Below are 17,179 nucleotides of genomic sequence, written 5' to 3'. Positions count from 1 at the left end.
GAAGGCCTTTCCTCTGTATCATTGTTGTTGCCATTTGCATGTGAGAGCTTAGATTGTTCATCTTCAATCATCCCCACAAAGGGTGGTGGGAGAACAGAACAGTGAGGATACACAGTGTGAAACTCCTTTAAGTGTACAATAATGTTGATGTGATATACAGAATGTCAGGAAAGAAATTCTGGTTTTAATGTGACTCTTGATTTAAGAATCAAAGGGTGGGATTGTATAGGAATTTCTTTCACTCATGTATTAATCACATTATTTTTGTATAATGCCTTGGTGCCACTGGATTTTAACATGTCTGACACTCATACTTAAGACAAATGGTAGGGGGTGTAGTAAGGATGTTGGGGGAAACAGGAACTCCACAGGACCAGTCTTTTGTCTCTTCGAGGACTCTGGTAGGTAGCAAGGGAGTGTGAACCTTAAGGTGTGAAACAGCTGTGTACTGCCTTTTGTTCCTGAAGAAGGTATTTAACTGAGAGCCATGCTAGGCTCAGTGAGAACTCTGCTGACCGTCTATCCCGCGGTCATGCAGGGACTTCATCAAGCTTGTTTGTCTGTTCTTTGTGTGCTTTGATTAAAGAATGTTAGCTACCGCTCACCGCTCGTCTGCAGGCTTTAAGTGGAAAACTTCCACAACAGTAGGAAAAACCCTTTTTGCTGCCACTTCCTCAATACTGCAGCTCAAGTAAAAGCAATGTGATAACATTTCTGTATCAATATTTTGCAACGCTTCATGTAGTCTGCCATAAATGTAACTTCTGATGCGATAATGAAAATAAAGTAATGACAAAATTGTGAGTTCGATTTTATCTTGTGATCTCATCAGTTGAATTTCACTGAGCATTTTGTCGCAGTCAGTTTTTGGCAATTCATTTAATGGTTTAACACATTTTAATGCAAACATCATTTGTTTACATGTATTTTACGACATAATTTCACGAGCTTAGACGTTTATAACCTTACTGATAAAAAAGCTAGGTTGATATGGTTGATAATTGTTTTTATTACTCATCTTTTGGCTGATCATGAATCAATAAAGATTCACAGTATCTCCGGCTCTATCCGTGTAATGTTTGTCAGTGTTGTAAAAAAAGGCACGCAGCCGGTCTTACCTTTGCCCTGACGTGTCGCACGGCGAGCCCTTCCTCTTGCGTAACTCTGGCGTGGCAGGGTCCAGAGGGCTTTCCCCTACTGCACTCATTTTCAGCTTTAACTGACCTGCGGGGGTGGGAAACACATGGTAAACAGAAGTGTCAGGAACAAAATGAGAGCAGCCATTAATGTAAATCCCACAGCTCTCCCCCCCTCCCCCTAGATCCATTCCCACAAACCAGTGCAGATAAAAGAGCACAGGAAAGCCACAGATTTTGTAAAGACTTTGGACAACTATTTCTTTAAATTCCTACTGTCAGGCAGAGCTAACCACACATGCACAAAATCCAAGGCCACACTGAATATCCTCGGTCAGACAAGACCAACTCTGCTGTTTTGTTTTTCCTTGTAAAACAAATTCCCAATTAAAACAAAAGTCAATAACACTATCAGACACTACTGTAATAATCCAAATAATCACATGGCGCTATGATTGTGTGTATTTCTGTCAACACCATCATCAATCAACATGATCAGCAATTTAATTACACGATTGTAATTCTTTCTCACAGTCATTCCACAAGTTTACCCCTTTTACACAGGTGCATCTTCTTTAATATTTGTCCTGACCAGTCCTTTTTTAAAATCACCTTCACCTGCAGTTTTCTACCAACCTCTGAATATAGTTCAAGAAGAGTATTTTGTGCTGAGAACATTTTAATTCACTATTAATGCTGAGTGGCTAATATTAGGCTAACCTACATGTTTCAACTGATAAGCCATGTATGAGGTAGACAAATGAGTTACATGTCACTCTCATCCTTTACTCTTCCAAATGATCCGGACACCCTGCCCTACATATGTAGTCTTGAATTATTATTTACAACAGTGTGGACCAACCAGTAAACAATAATGAGAGTCTATGACTGACAGAGTTCTTCCAGGTGACAAATTTAGCAACAATTATTCCGATTTGTGAGCAATCAAACTAATTTAAATACTGCTGAAATGTGTAGCACGTTGAGTCGTACATCTTCTTTGCATGTTAAAGTCCTTGAGCTGAAAGTGGCTGCAGATCAGCCACTTTCTGCACTGGAGTTTTTACAGCCAATGTACAGCCACTCATTTCACACAATACGTTCTGCAGTTTCAATAAGTTCCCCACTGGCACTATAAGCTCTCAGAAACAAGTTAACTAGTGTTGAATATCAATTAAATACAAAAAAGTAGTTTAACTGCAACATTATGCAATATTTCATCATCTAGTGGACGTCCAAGCAACATCTGGCTTTTCCCATTCATAGTTTACCTACTATTAGATAGCATCTCACAAGCACTACAAGAAATACACTGTAATATGCAAATGCAATTGATATGAGCATTTTTGTACAGAGATTTCTGACTGCTTACAAACAACGGAAATCTTTTCAATTTCTGTAGCCTGTATTCATAGGACAGTTCAGAGTAGACAGGAAAGCGGGAAGAGGATGTGTAGAGTGACCAGGTAAGCTACAGCGGCGCCTCGGGATTTCTAAAAGGAAGGTGAGACATAAACATGAATAAAAGCCTTTCAACTACTGGTGGGAAATTTCTTTTTCTTTAAAATTTACATTCATGCGTTGTGACTGAAAGAAAAATCTGTACACATACACACAACCTCTTTAGCCCACTGAAAAACAGGCTGCCATTGTCACAAGTGGGTGCTGCTGCAAGTCCATGCTGCTCACGGGATGCTAATCCTTCCTGACTAGCACTGTTTACATTTCACCTCAAATCACCCCACTCTGCTTCCGCCTTCCTTGTAGTGCTAACCCACAGCACTTAAAAAACATCCATCCACAACAGTGAGAAATGAGATCACTGCAGCACATTAGCACCCAATAAAAACACAATTCAGCCCAGTTTCAGAGTCAGAGATTAGTATGTATTTAATATAAGAGTCTGAGCTGCAAGTATGATATATAATTTATTCTTTTTTATGTTGCAAATGTGTTAATTCTGGCTATATTTTAAGGAAAAAACATTTATAACACACACATCAGGTGATATTAATGGCCCGATTGGATTCTAGGAATAAAAATAAGAGTTAAAAAAGACATTTTTACGTAGCCAACATCTTTTTTTGCCTACCAAATATCTAAAAAAAAAAGAAAAAAAAAGTTAATGCTTTAGTCAACCCTTAACTTGGTATATGTTCATAAAAAAGGCCAGAGGTACTAATTTCATTTGTCGGATAAAATAGTAATAATATTTAGTTTGATATCAACGTGTCTCCAAAGGCACCAAATATTGACTAATTTTAAATGTATGTTTTTTTTATTTATTTATCTTTTGTAACTTAACCTTGAAAATTAACGTTTGCACTTACAGACTGATAGACTGTTTCACCTGTAATGTTAAGTGTAAGAGAAAGAGGATCCATCTTTTCAGAGTGACCTTCCCATCATAACGCTCATCATTTATGATGGTTAACAAGCTCAGGTAAAGCCGGTACGTTTCTGGGAACGCATCTACAAATTTACAGTTCACTGTCAGAAAGAGAACACCAGGTGCAGTGATTATGTCTGATAATGTACCAAGCAAGCAACACCAAATGCATCTGCCGAACGCCCTGTACTCACTCGCCTTATAGATAGGTTTAATTTATCAGTCTACGACAAGAGGACGCTTTATGCTTTCTGTTTTGTACCATGAAAACAACCACTTATACTTTTTCTCAGAATGATTCAAAAGGAGTTTGTGAAGCCCATCGGCTAGGCACAACTAGATTTTTACATCTTAGGGCACATGGCCTGAGATGTAAAAATCTGCAGGCCTGAGTATATCGGTCAGTTATTTTTAACCAATTTTGTATGTATTTTTTGTTTATCTGTCAGAGAACAGCGTCATTTCAGTCCTAGTTTAAACGTTTAATTGCTGCTAACCAGCAAGCAAAAGAAATTGCAGTCACAAGTCTGTGCCAACTGGTTGGTTCAGCTCTTTATCTCATTCAGGTGCTCTACTGAGACTAAGGGCAGGTATTGCACTTATATACATTTAAGTCACTTACAATGTGTACACAGTTCCAGCAATCTAATAATGGTCAAACCAGTGGGCACCAGTGTGGAACGACAGGCCTGAAGCATTGCAGAGATGGATGGGCATCCGACCAAGGCAACACTGCTTTATTCTCTTTGTTTGAGGCTACAAGCTGCCTTTGTTCCCTTAGTTTCAGACTAAAGCACCAGTAAGGTTAACGTTAATCCTCAAGATTAACCTGTTTGTAAGTATTTGGCTGGGCAGAGCCTATGAAGAGGGCTTTTCAACCTACACAAACACATCTAAAAACCTAACAGCGTAGCTTGATGTGAATGATGCCATGCACATGTCAAACCCTGGTTGAAAAGTGGTCCTGAACACAAAAGGAAGTGATACCAGAAGCATATTTGAGAATGCTTCAAATGTAAGAAGGCCACTGCAGTGTAAAGTCACTAAGCTTATTTTGTGCACCACCCCTGTACTCCCTCTTGCATACATTACTGTACTTGGAAAGAGGTGATGCTGGTGGGATATTAAGTTATAAGTAACTGGTAAAAAACATTAAATGCTAATGTCTATCGTTACCAAACTATGTGTCAAACAGTAACACATATGAGTCAATTCTCCATTACAGTCTTGGTGTGCTTTTAGGGCTCGTTTCTGACTGCGTCTTCTCAGCCAAAAGAGCTGACGCAGTGAAGCAACAAGAGCATCTTCGATAGAGAGCTAATTATTTCAAGTGACTCATATGCCCCTTCAGTCCGATTCTGGGTTCTGCTGATCAATGGAAACAAAAGTAAGGGGTCTGAGCGTAACATTTACTGATAATAAAGTTTGAGGATCAAAATTTAGTAAGAGAAAGTAAGTAAGAGAAAATGACAAAGGAGGAAGGGGCTGGGTCTTCAAACAGAGGAAAAACGTGGGACACCAACATGGTACTGTAATAACTAAACAAGCTGAACAGGACATGTATCCTCAGATGAGGCCATGGCCATTTCAAATGTTCTGAAGTTCAGCAACCATTTTTAAAGGTTTAAAAAAATAAAATAATATCCCCCTGTTGTGATGATGTAAGTGCTCTATCTAGGGAAAAATATCAATATCCAGTTTTTACGCAATTTACACCCAGTTAAGTGTGAATTTTCACACTTTTCACACTTCACTCACCAACACGCTTATATAAACAAACAAAAGAATCCATCGACTACCATCCATGCGAAATATTGCAAATATTTCGAATGGATGACTACAAAGGATTTAAAACAAACGAAAGACATTCAGCACAAAGTTTTCATTCTTCGCACCCACATGGCTGTCTTTAAGCAAGGTTTCTGCAGCAGTTTGTCTGTGGACAACCAGTCAAGGCAGATAAAACCGCTTTGTTTGTGCTCAGGTAAATCTCACATCAGAGCGCTTTAGACAGTTGTCTATGTTCTGCGTATTTGCAGAAAAAATAAATAAAATATGACTGTTTATATCTGCCTCAATAAGTGTCTGGAGACGTTTCAGGATCCTGGTGAAACTTGACCCTAAAAGACGAGAGGCTTCTTTGTCCCTGGCTGCCCGATTAGCATCTCAAATGCAAACTGGAGCATCTACCAATGATCTGAATGCAAGTGTAGACTGTATATAAAAGATGGATATGGTCACCCAGGCTTTGGAGTTCACATTGAGAAGTTTTAAGAGTGTTTTGGCCCTAGTTGCATAGGCTTTTTGGAGCCAGAAGTTACAATACTTGGATGAAATGAGGGAGTTTTAAGCTATGAGCAAGTGCTGCACCCATAGATGTTACAACAGCTACACCCCAGCATAAGTACCTCCTAATTAGTGTTAAGAATTAGAATTTACTCCAAAAATCTCCAGCACAAGCACAGTGGGGCCATAAAATTCAATTACTACAATTAACAAATATGACCCCAAGCAGACACCAATCAGCTACAGCTGCCTGTGCCAGAACAGTGCCAACTACCCCCAAGTACTATTATAAAACAACTCATACTTTTGTATTAAGAAGGGCTAAGCTATTTACTGAGGCCAAAACTGTTTCTGTTTATTTTAAATGTTTATTTTTAATTTTCTGTAGCTTTATAATGCTGTAAAATGGCATAATTGAACATGGCTCATTTTTGGAACCAGACTCAAGTGGCCACTAGTGGAACTGCAGTTTTGGTCTTCATATGAGAGTTTTGGGGGAATCTTTAAATTGGAGCTACAAATAACATCCCGTACTACACTCCGACCCTCTAAGACGCATGAGAGTCTGCATACTACAACAAATACCGTGAGAAGTGACACATGATATACTTCAAAACCACACTTTGACTAATACCATAATCCATCCAAGCCTTAATCCAACCCTTTAAATAAAATTCAAAGTTCAAACAAAACCTCCACAATTATGATACTCGCTACCTGAACCACCTTCAGTCGTATTTGCGGACTCAGTTTCAAAACTGTCACAACACTCCGTGCTTCTACTGCATACACCATTTTCCAATCACTGAAATGAAATGACAAAAAGTTAAGTGCACTTTTTCATATATTCTGATACGCTTAAGTGAAAAGTTAGGCACCATAGTGCCAGCTGGTGTGAAAAAGTTAGTTTGGAGTCCAGCACCCAGCTCTACATTTACAGGCAGTCACACTATGAAAGCTACCACAGTTCAAGTTAGTGGTTAAATATGAATCCTCTCGCTAATGTGGGCCTACGATGAAACGGTCAGGTCCGTGATGAGAAGTTCAAGTGCTCTCCTTTAACCTTCTATTTTCTCCACTCCACATACATTTATACAATTATGGAATTTGTGCAGCAGGATTCACATATTGTTGTCTTCTCTCCTTTTTCTAAAAAAAGAAAAGAAAAAAAAACTAAACACTGCAGATTAAACAGAGGATTTATCTAAGCACTAAGCAGCACATTAAACAGTCTGCTATATTACTACCCTTAACTGCCCCTTTTGAATGAGTATAACTCACAGTGGATGACAGCTTTCACAGTTTGCACTTCTTATAGCATCCAAGCTGTGCTGCATGTGACTGAAACAATCATAATTAGTTACAGCTGCAGCGCGAGCATATCCTCAAACACACTTTCACACATATCAGCCTCAAAGTAAAAAGAAAGCAGGGACCAAACAAAATAACAATAAAAAAGGGGGGAGAGGAAAACTCACACTCTAACCCACAAACCTGTAGACCAGGTCCTGCACCTTTTGACCTCACCTCCCTCTCCGTATGTGCTGTATGGTGAGAGCCTTCAGTCGCCAAAGAGAAAGAAGAAAAAGCAGCAGCAGCAATGCAACAGACTCAGACCTTTGAGAAACACAATCCACTGCCTCCACGGGCTCCCCATTTCAGCCGTCTCAGTATCTTTAAGTTTGTCTCTTCTCCTTCAAAGATCCTTCAAAGCTTCCCTCTGCTTCCGCAGAGCTGCATGTACACACGTGCGCGCGCGAACACACATGCGCAGGCATGCATGTGCTCAGCAGCCGTAATGTATGGCTTGGAGAAGGGGGAGTAAGGAAGAGACCACCAGCTACAGAGCAGGGCTTGAAGAGTGTGGAAAACAAGGAGATAAGGAGGACCTAAATGACATTTAGCCTCAATACAGACCCATTATTTATCTTTCTAATGTAGACACAACCTTTCACCAGGTCCCATTTTATTATTTTGGCTCCTTCAAAGAACCTTTATCTTTTGGATAAAACAGCGACAAAAAAGAAAGAAAGAAAAAAAGCACAGAAAGATTCCCTCAGATTCACATGTCAAGGTTTCCATCTTGAGCCTGATATTAATCGACCTGACCAGAGATTTGATCAGAATTAAATATGACTGGATCTTCAGTAATGCCATAAACACATGTGAAAAGATTATAGTAAAAGGCTAATAGCTTAATATCTTTAAATAATTATCTGTAAAATAAGCTCACGACACTGCTCATGCATGCAGCATGGCCACCCCTCTTTACTGCATCATGTTGGTACAACCCATGCTCAGTCACTGTTGCTGAGGCCCATCCTCTCAAATATAGGACATGACCAGAGAATGTATACAGCTTCAGCAAGGCATATAGAGCAGCCAGTGACTTATATGTTCTTTCATGTGTGTCAAGTGAAACATAGCAAATCAGGATGCAAACGTGCCGGTGGAAAATTGAGTGTGCAGGTTCACTACAGTCACGTAACCAGCAGGTTCAACTCAGCAGCTGCTTCTCTGAAAAGGCTTCAAGCTGAGGAGATTTTATTTTGGCTTAGGATTTGGTTTCTCATAATTCAATTAACAAACAAACAGATTCTCTCATTACTCTCATTACTTAATATTAGTTAAATATCATTAATAAAATAGAGTAGAGTCAAATATTGTGACAGAAGTAACTGAAGTTATTCTCAGTGGATTCGAAAAAAATAAATGTATTGAATACTCAAGGTGCTTTCCATGCTGCACAGTTATATGGTAGAGAAAGTAATTGCAAAGCAAAATAAACTGGAGGTGCCATGCTCAAAAGCTTTTTGATCTGCAATCAAAAGAAGGACTGGCAAAAGATCAGATGATGGCTTATTTTAAGTAGATACATAAAGCAAAGGTGCCTTTGTTGTGCCACTGGAAAAAACAATATGAATTTCTCTATTATTTCACTTCATTTAATTCACAGAAAAGAAACCTATGCAGGAAATTCCCTGGCTCAGTTTGTTTGTTTGTTAGTAAGATTACTGAAAAATGTATTTAAAGATTTGCATGAAATTATAGCAGAGGTGGGTGCTGGCACAAGTTAAATGTGATTAACATCTGAAGACAATCCTCAATCAGATCTGGATCCAGGAAGGATTTGCTACCATAGTGAGATTAGATTTTGTCTCATATCTTTATAATTACACATAAAAATGAATTAATAAAAAATTGGGAGGCATCGTCTTGATGTTCAAGTAAATAGCACAAACTACCCTGGCTTCCTACATTCTTCTGCATAATGGGAATTTAGTATTTTCCATTCCATATATTGTCTGCTTATAAATGAAATATGCAGTCTAGTCTAACATTGCCAAACCAGCCATCGATTTACAAAAAAGGAAAAAGAAATAGAAATGTCGTTTGACTTTTCAAACAAATGTTGTGACCTACAGTTTATGTAGAGCAATGATTGAATTGGCTTGATTTTAGAGTGCGCTGCAAGCTTGCTTTCCAAAACAAACTATTACCCTGTCTGCATACAAATTTTCTACAAATTAAATCAGTCCCAAAGCATGGACCCCCATGCGAGGGGTACTTTGAAGTCCAGTTTGGAGCATGTAAGCAATGAAAAAGAATATGCTTTCTAAGGAAAAAGACAAATATCCTCAGTTAAGTTTTTTTTTCTTTTTTTACTAAATCTTTAAGTGAAATTTATAAGGAAAAATCAGTTCAGTGCAGCTCCAATGTCATCAGTCATGGCACTGAGACAAAGATTTACTGACCTATCATTCGCCATTTTTTACTTACCAAAATTGCTATCAGCTGGTCAGATGGCTACTTGGCGGAAGGGATATTTTAAAAAGGGGGGAACGACAGGTGCTGATATTGCTTAGTTGGTTGAGCAGCTGACCATTACACTGAAGGATGTTCAAACAGGTCTGCTTGCTGCTCTGACCTGGGTATGATCAAGCTCCAGACCCATTCCTGTATGTCATTCACCCTCATTCTTACTACTTTCCTGTCTACTCTCTGCACTGTCCAAGCCACAAAAAGGCCCAAAAATTGACACAGCATTAAAAGAACAATTGCATAAAATGCATCATAATTTCTATATTAACATATTTTCTCCATGTCTAGTCTTGGTTTGAAAATAGTTCCCAAATGAAAGTTCCGCCTCACATTTGTGAAGTCTATGGTGAACTCAGTGACTGCAAGGTGCTGCAAAATAAACGTTGGGTTACTTAACGTAATCCCTGGTTCTTTGATAACAGAGTGAGGTGTTTCACTATGGGAATCGCCTCGGCGTGACCAACTACGGAAGCTCCAATGACACCACGTCTGTCTATGACAGACCTGTCGAGCCGTGCTCAGGGCTCCGCCCCCTCATACTAACACGGCCGACCAGCTCCTCCTAACTCATTCCAAGCAGATTTCTTTCCGTGCCTAAGCAAGGAGGGAAGTGTTGGTGAAACACCTCACTCTGTTATCAAAGAACCAGGGATTACGTTAAGTAACCCAACGTTCTTTTTCTAACTTCGCTCGGTGTTTCACTATGGGAGATATGGCCCACTCCCGGATTGCGCCAGCTCCCGAAGCTACTCTCCAGTGCTACTCCAGGATCTCAGGTCGAACCTGAGGCACCAGAATCCAGCACTGTCTGAGCCAGGGATGACTGTGCAACATCCAGCCGATAAAACCGGACAAACGTGTGCGGCGTAGCCCAGCTTGCTGCCGCACAAATATCCTGGACTGATACACCTCTGAACAACGCCCAGGATGTGGCCACACCCCTAGTGGAGTGTGCTCGGAGTCCCGGGGGGGCCTGCAAGCCCTTACAGCTATAAGCAAGAGCTAAGGCCTCTACAATCCAATGAGCTAGCCTCTGGCGTGATACGGGCCTGCCCTTGTGAGAGGAGGCCCAGGAAACAAACAGCTGATCCGACTTCCTGAATCCAGCTGTTCTGTCAACATAAGTCCCCAAGGCCTGGACAGGGCACAAAGCGTTCAGCCTCTGCTCCCTCTCTGAAGAGAATGGAGGGGGGTGAAAAGCTAGGAGCTCTACTGTAGAGCACCTGTATGACGTTTCCAACACTTTAGGGACAAAGGCTGGGTTAGGCCTCAGGAGTGCTTTAGTGAGTCCCGGGGCCAGCTGTAGACAAGAGGGGTGAATAGACAGAGCCTGTAATTCACTAACTCGCTTGGCTGTGGTTAGAGCCAACAGCAGCGTGGTTTTAAGAGAGAGAAACTTCAACCCCACCGCCCCAATAGGCTCAAAGGGGTGGTGGGAGAGGGCGTCTAAAACGACTGATAGATCCCATAAAGGGACCAGTGGTCTAGAAACTGGGAGCGTTCGACGCGCCCCTCTCATGAAGCGACATACAAGGGGGTGCTGCCCGGCAGGTTTAACACCAAACCCTACGTGGCAGGCTGAAATAGCTGCTAAATAGACCTTTATAGTGGAAAAAGCTTTCCTTTTGTCCAGCAAGTCTTGAAGAAAACACAACAGCTCCACCACTGAACACTGAAAAGGGATAATCTGCTTTTCATGGCACCACTCTTCAAAAACACGCCATTTACTGCTGTAAACGGAACGAGTGGAGGAGGCTCTGGCATTCTGAATGGTTTCAATAACCTTCGGAGGCATGCCTGCTGCCTTTAAATTCCACCTTTCACGGGCCAGGCCCAGAGAGCAACCTGGTCTGGATGGGGATGGTATATCTCCCCCCGCGCCTGAGACAGAAGGTCCCTGTGGATGGGGAGTGGCCATGGCTCGTCCACCAGAAGCTGGATGATTTCTGCTATCCAGTGTTTGGATGGCCACCGTGGAGCTATTAAAATCAGTGACAGCCCCTGATCCCTCACTCTGATCAGGGTTGGGGAGATCAGGCTGAGGGGAGGGAAAGCATACAGCAGAGTTTTTGGCCATGGATGGGCCAGCGCATCCACGCCCAGTGGCGCATGTGCGTCTGACAGGGAGAAAAACAGAGGGCACTGTGTGTTTTCTCGCGAGGCGAAGAGATCTACGGCAGCCCGGCCGTATCTCTGCCAAATCTGCTCCACCACCTGTGGGTGAAGCCTCCATTCTCTGAACAGTGGATTTCCTCTGGACAGGAGGTCCGCCCCCCTGTTCAGAATTCCTGGCACGTGAGTTGCCCGAAGGGAGAGGAGCCGAGTGCTGCTCCACATAATTATTTCCCTGGCTAACCTGTGTAGCTGCCGGGAACGGGTGCCGCCCTGGCGGTTGATATAAGCAACTACAGTGGAGTTGTCTGTTTTCACTAAAACATGTTGACCCCGGAGATACGGCAGAAAATGCCGTAAGGCTAGGAGCACCGCGCGGAGCTCCAGCACATTTATGTGATTCAGAGCGAGTATCTGTGACCAAACGCCATTCACTGCTCTGCCCATCATAGTTGCACCCCAACCTGACAGGGATGCATCTGTGGTCAGCGTCACCCTGGATGATACTACCCCGAGAGGTACCCCCGCCGCGAGAGCTGTCGGGCTCCTCCAAGGCCGGAGAGCCGCGATACACGGCTGCGTTATTTTTACACCACGACTGAGATGTCGGCGAGGGCACAGCTGCAGAGAAGCGACCCACCGCTGAAAATCTCTCATCATAAGCAGCCCCAAATGTACCACCGATATCACCGAGGCCATGAGGCCGAGGAGGCGGAGACAGAGTTGGAACCGCACGACTTTCCCCAGCTGAAAACGGGAAAGACAGTGAGTGAAGGATGCGATCCTCCGCTCTGAAAGTGCGATACGATAAGAGATGGAGTCTATTCTGAGCCCCAGATACTCTGTAAACTGTGCGGGTTCCAAATGGCTCTTTTCCAGGTTGATTGTGAACCCAAGCTCCGTGAGGTGATTCACTACCACCTCGGAGTCTATGATCGCCTGCTCGCGCAATCGTGAGCATATTAGATAATCGTCTATGTAAGAGAATATTCTGATGCCGCTGTTCCTTAACAGAGACAGCGCTGCCTCCACACATTTGCTGAACACCGTTGGAGCTAGGGATAGCCCGAATGGGATAGTTTGAAACTCGTACGCTACGCTCTGATAAGCGAACCTGAGATATTTCCTGTGTGGAGGATAAATGGCGATGTGAAAATATGCGTCTGATAGGTCGATTGTAACAAACCAATCGCCTGTGTGAATTGAGCGACAAAGCGTCTTGTGTGTGAGCATTCTGAACGTGTACTTTCTCAAATGCTTGTTTAACACACGCAGATCCAGAACAGGACGGAGCGACGTTCCGTCCTTTTTCGGGATGAGGAAATAGCGGGAGTAAAAGCCCTGCTGAGCTTCTTCGCTCGGAACCGCTCCGATCGCCTGTTTGTGTAACAGGGAGGATATTTCCTCCTCCAGCACATTCGCTGAATCGCGACTGGCCACAGAAGCTAACACTCCGCCGAATCTCGGTGGTTTTGCCGCAAACTGTAGTCTGTAACCATGGGAAATGGTTGACAAGACCCAGGGATGAACTGCGCATGCGCGCCACCGCTCCAGCCACGCTGCAAGCGGGCCTCTGAAGAAGCGGTAGCGTGACGTCACCCCTGTCTCCCGGAAGGAGTTGGGGCTCTCCCCCTCGGGAAGAGCGTGAGCTCCCCCCGCTGGGAACAAAGACAAACTGCAGTGATTTTCTTTTGTTTTTATTTTGAAACTGGGGGGACATTCTGCCCTTGGCAAACTGCCTGGCTGCAGAAATGCACGTTTTATTTCTTTTGTTACCCCCAAACCACAGTGAAGTGTCTGATGACTCTGGGCAGTGCTTGGTGACACAGACAGAGTGCTTAGAAGTGTTTGGTGACACTGCGCCATTTGTCCACAAGTCTGTCCTCCCTGAACTGGAGGAGGAGACTGAGAGGGTGCTCCTGGTGAACTGGAAACTTCCGGAGACCCTGAACTTTGGAGTGATTTGGTTACCCCTTCTAACACCTTCCTTCTCTTTGGGGAAGAAAAGAGGGGTGACACAGAATGCTGCAGGTGTGCTAGGCTGACCGCTTCTTTTTCCCCTCTCCGGGGTGTGACGGCTTGTTCTTTGCAGCAACTGCTGCAAAGGAATGCTTGCCCCAATGTCTTCGGTTCTCTACCATGGCCTGGTGGGCACCCTGCTGGCCTCCTGCTCCTCTCTGCATTCTGACCCCACTCTGTCTCCCTCTTACAGCTGCTGCTGTTGCTGCAAAGCCAGCTCTTGGCACCTGCTGGGGCTGAGAATTAGGTTTTCTGGGTAAGCAGAGGTTGAATGCTTCTCCCTCCTGCTTTCTGCGGGTGCTAGTTTCTCTCATTCTCTCCAGGGCTGGGCCAAAGAGACCCTTGGTTGGGTCATAGGCTGCATCCATGACCTCAGCCTTCTGAGCATCACCTAGGCCTGACAGGTTTAGCCACAAGGCTCTCTCACCCGAGACTGCAAGGCCCATAACGCGGCCACACCCTTGGACTGCTCCCCTGGAGGAGCGAAGAATGAGATCATTAACCACGCAGATTTCATCCCAGAGGGCTGGGTTCGGGGAACCAAGAGTCGAGCTGACGGCCCATGTCTTCCAGAATTTCTGCCTGATATGCTGATAGCAGTGTGACTGCATTAAGCGAGCATACTGACTGTGCAGCATATTTGTACGTCCTTTGATAAATAGATGCCGTGAGGCGATCTATCTTGTTGGGCAAAGAAATGCTAGAAGAAGCTGAGATTGCCCTGCGGTTAGGGTGAAGGTGATACGCCACTGAAGGCTCCACTGCTGGGGGTTCGGTCAGCCCCAGTTCACCCATCCCCTGGATCTCAAGCTTAGAGCAGCTCTTGGTCGGAAGCTTGCTTTTAAAAGGGCTTGACCAATAGCGACTCATTTCTTTCATGCAGGCCGGGACTGCTGGCAGAAGCTGCTTCGATGGCGGCAAGGATGGTGGGAGCCTCTTGCCGTCATACAGGTCATGTTCTGCCCCTTCGGCATCCTGGGCGGCTGGCCATGGGATGCCTAGCTTGGCAGCAGCCCGTTTGCAGACCTCGTACAAATTGCTGTCCACCAGGGGTGCAACTTCAGCCCCACTCGGTGGCCTGGACTGCTGGGGAGGAAAGGTAGAGTCATCCTCCTGTTCCTCATCCATGTCCTCCAGGTCGAGGTCGGACTCGGCATCGCCCTCCGCGTCCTCGCCGCCCGGCTCGCCCACGTTTTGATCGAGGAGGTCCTCGAACGATGGGGGCATGAGCGGGGACTCTTCTTCCATCATGTCCGCCCAGCTTGTGGAGGCTCGCGGATGACGGATATCGCTCGTAGCAGTAGCAGCCGACAGGCAGGGGTCCTGACTGTTCGTTACTGCTACTCTCAGCCTCCTTTCCAGGACTTTCTCTGGCATCAAAGCACAGTGTGGGCATCCCTGAGGGTCCGCCAGTGAAGCCTGAGCATGCTTGGCACCCATACAGATGATGCACATTGGATGAGGGTCCCTGCCTGAGACGGTGGCACCGCATGAAGCGGGGCACGGGCGGGATGCAGCCTCTTTAGCCTTCGGCTCCGACCTTTTGGCGGGAGTAGGAGCCGTAGACATGGTTAGCGGAAAGGGGTGAGACTAGGCTACACCAGGCTCGTCTCGACTAGTGAGACGCTAATGTGGTTCGTGGCCTCCTAACAAGTTAATGCTAGCCGGTCACTGAACGAACAGCTTGCCGTAACGCGTTAGCCCGAGTCACACAACGTCGGCTACCTCGCTAACTAAAACCAGGAACCGCTGGGACAGCTCGCCTGACGCGGTTGCTGTTCCACAGTGCAACTCTAAGTACACTTCTTTCGAAGGACTTACTCAGCACGATCCAAACTGGAACCGGAAAAACTGCGTTCGGCGACGTACTCCTACACGGGACGCCTGAGAACTGTTAAGCAGCTAATCAAGTTAGCCTGGATGCGCTGAGGGAGCTCAAAGTAGTTTCTCACGGGAAGAAAGCGAGAATGAGTTAGGAGGAGCTGGTCGGCCGTGTTAGTATGAGGGGGCGGAGCCCTGAGCACGGCTCGACAGGTCTGTCATAGACAGATGTGGTGTCATTGGAGCTTCCGTAGTTGGTCACGCCGAGGCGATTCCCACAGTGAAACACCGAGCGAAGTTAGAAAAAGAACCCAAATCCTCACCCTCCACCCTCTTTGACAGTTGGTATGAAGCGTTTGTCCTGATATTTGCTGTTTGGTTTTCTCAGAACATGGCGTTGTGCATTATGGCCAAACATCTCCACTTTAGTCTCATCTGTCCAAAGGAAACTGTTTTAAAAGTCTTGTGGTTTGCTCAGATCCCACTGTGCATACCTAAGCCATGCTGTCAGGTTCTTTTTAGAAAGAACAGGCTTTTTCCCAGCAATCCTTCCAAACAATCCATTACCTGTTCCGTCTTTTCTAATTATGCCATGATGAAGTGACCTGGGTGATTTTGCCAGCCAGGAAATTTTAATAGACCAGGTCATACTTGCTGATGATTAGTTGATCAAGTTCATTTGATTAGCAGTGCCCGTCTGCTACTTACCCCTCTTGACTCCTATGAGAGAAGTAAGAGTGTATTGAATTGGCATCCATGCGGCTGTAGGATCACAACCAATATGACCAAATTGGCTCACAATCAATTATTTTAAAATAGGGAATAAAAAGCAAAAACAGATGTATTTTATTTCTTTATTGGAACAGTCTGGTGGTATTCTTGCTTTGTAATAGACAGTCTGACCTCTGTAAGTGCCAACATCATAAATGATATAAACATCAGTCTGTCTATAGCACAGTTTTTAGCACTATGCTGCCATCAGTTTTGATTGGCGAGATACTGTCCAATAGGTTCCTTAAATGAGCGGTTTTCTCTTCAAGTGAAAATGTGCACCCAATTCTCACTTGCTGAATATTGTTTCAGTAGCAGAGGGTTACATTTGGCACGCCATAAGAAAAAAGTCTTGCAAACTATGCAAAAAAGCCATGTTCTTCAGCTACAGTTAGGTCCATCTATAGCAAAATACAAAATTTTGCTCTACAAGGGCCTGATATCCACTTACAAGGACATTATACTGCCACTGTTCTATCAAAATTTAAAACGAATGTCTTCATATGTGGATCTCATTTTTCTCAGAAACAAAAATCAGGTAAAAATAAATAAATAAATACAAATCTGGTAATCTTTGTTTTTACATTCATCAGGTCCCAATCAGCCCAAATAGCAAAAAGAAATTAAAAAAGCATGCCATGAAAGAGTTCCGGGGTTAAAGCTAAAAGTCTGCACTTCAATTGCATGTGAGTTGTGTCATTTAATATCCATTGTGATAATCCTTTGTCGTAATCTTTTTCCAAATATATACGCACTTAACTGTATAAATTGCTTTTAAAACTGCTGGAAATGACTCATTTAAACACATATCTGGCTTACCTCA

General features: G+C 44.0%; 3 protein-coding genes across 6 annotated transcripts in view; all 3 read right to left on the bottom strand.

Annotated features, from left to right (window-relative positions):
* Positions 1-17,179, bottom strand: part of ncoa1 (nuclear receptor coactivator 1) — a 95,488-nt gene that overhangs the window by 44,431 nt on the left and 33,878 nt on the right. For all 4 annotated transcript variants that reach the window (XM_084953815.1, XM_084953818.1, XM_084953817.1 and 1 more), the window contains one exon: positions 1,119-1,224. In XM_084953815.1, the coding sequence (XP_084809941.1) occupies positions 1,119-1,207 (89 nt within the window). In that variant the 5' untranslated portion in view covers positions 1,208-1,224. The remainder of the gene's footprint in view (positions 1-1,118; positions 1,225-17,179) is intronic.
* Positions 1,239-13,568, bottom strand: LOC146372065 (uncharacterized). The gene has a single exon (XM_084953820.1). The coding sequence runs from the start codon at positions 13,463-13,465 to the stop codon at positions 10,406-10,408; it is 3,060 nt and encodes a 1,019-aa protein (XP_084809946.1). The 5' UTR covers positions 13,466-13,568; the 3' UTR covers positions 1,239-10,405.
* LOC146372064 (uncharacterized) lies at positions 13,607-15,369 on the bottom strand. The gene has a single exon (XM_084953822.1). It carries the CDS (start codon positions 15,331-15,333, stop codon positions 14,278-14,280), a length of 1,056 nt encoding a protein of 351 aa, XP_084809948.1. The 5' UTR covers positions 15,334-15,369; the 3' UTR covers positions 13,607-14,277.

Source organism: Perissodus microlepis, chromosome 15 (genome assembly GCF_051167445.1).
Source record: "Perissodus microlepis isolate ML-2025 ecotype Zambia chromosome 15, ASM5116744v1, whole genome shotgun sequence".
NCBI lineage: Eukaryota > Metazoa > Chordata > Actinopteri > Cichliformes > Cichlidae > Perissodus > Perissodus microlepis.
This window is presented reverse-complemented; position numbering and strand designations above follow the sequence as displayed.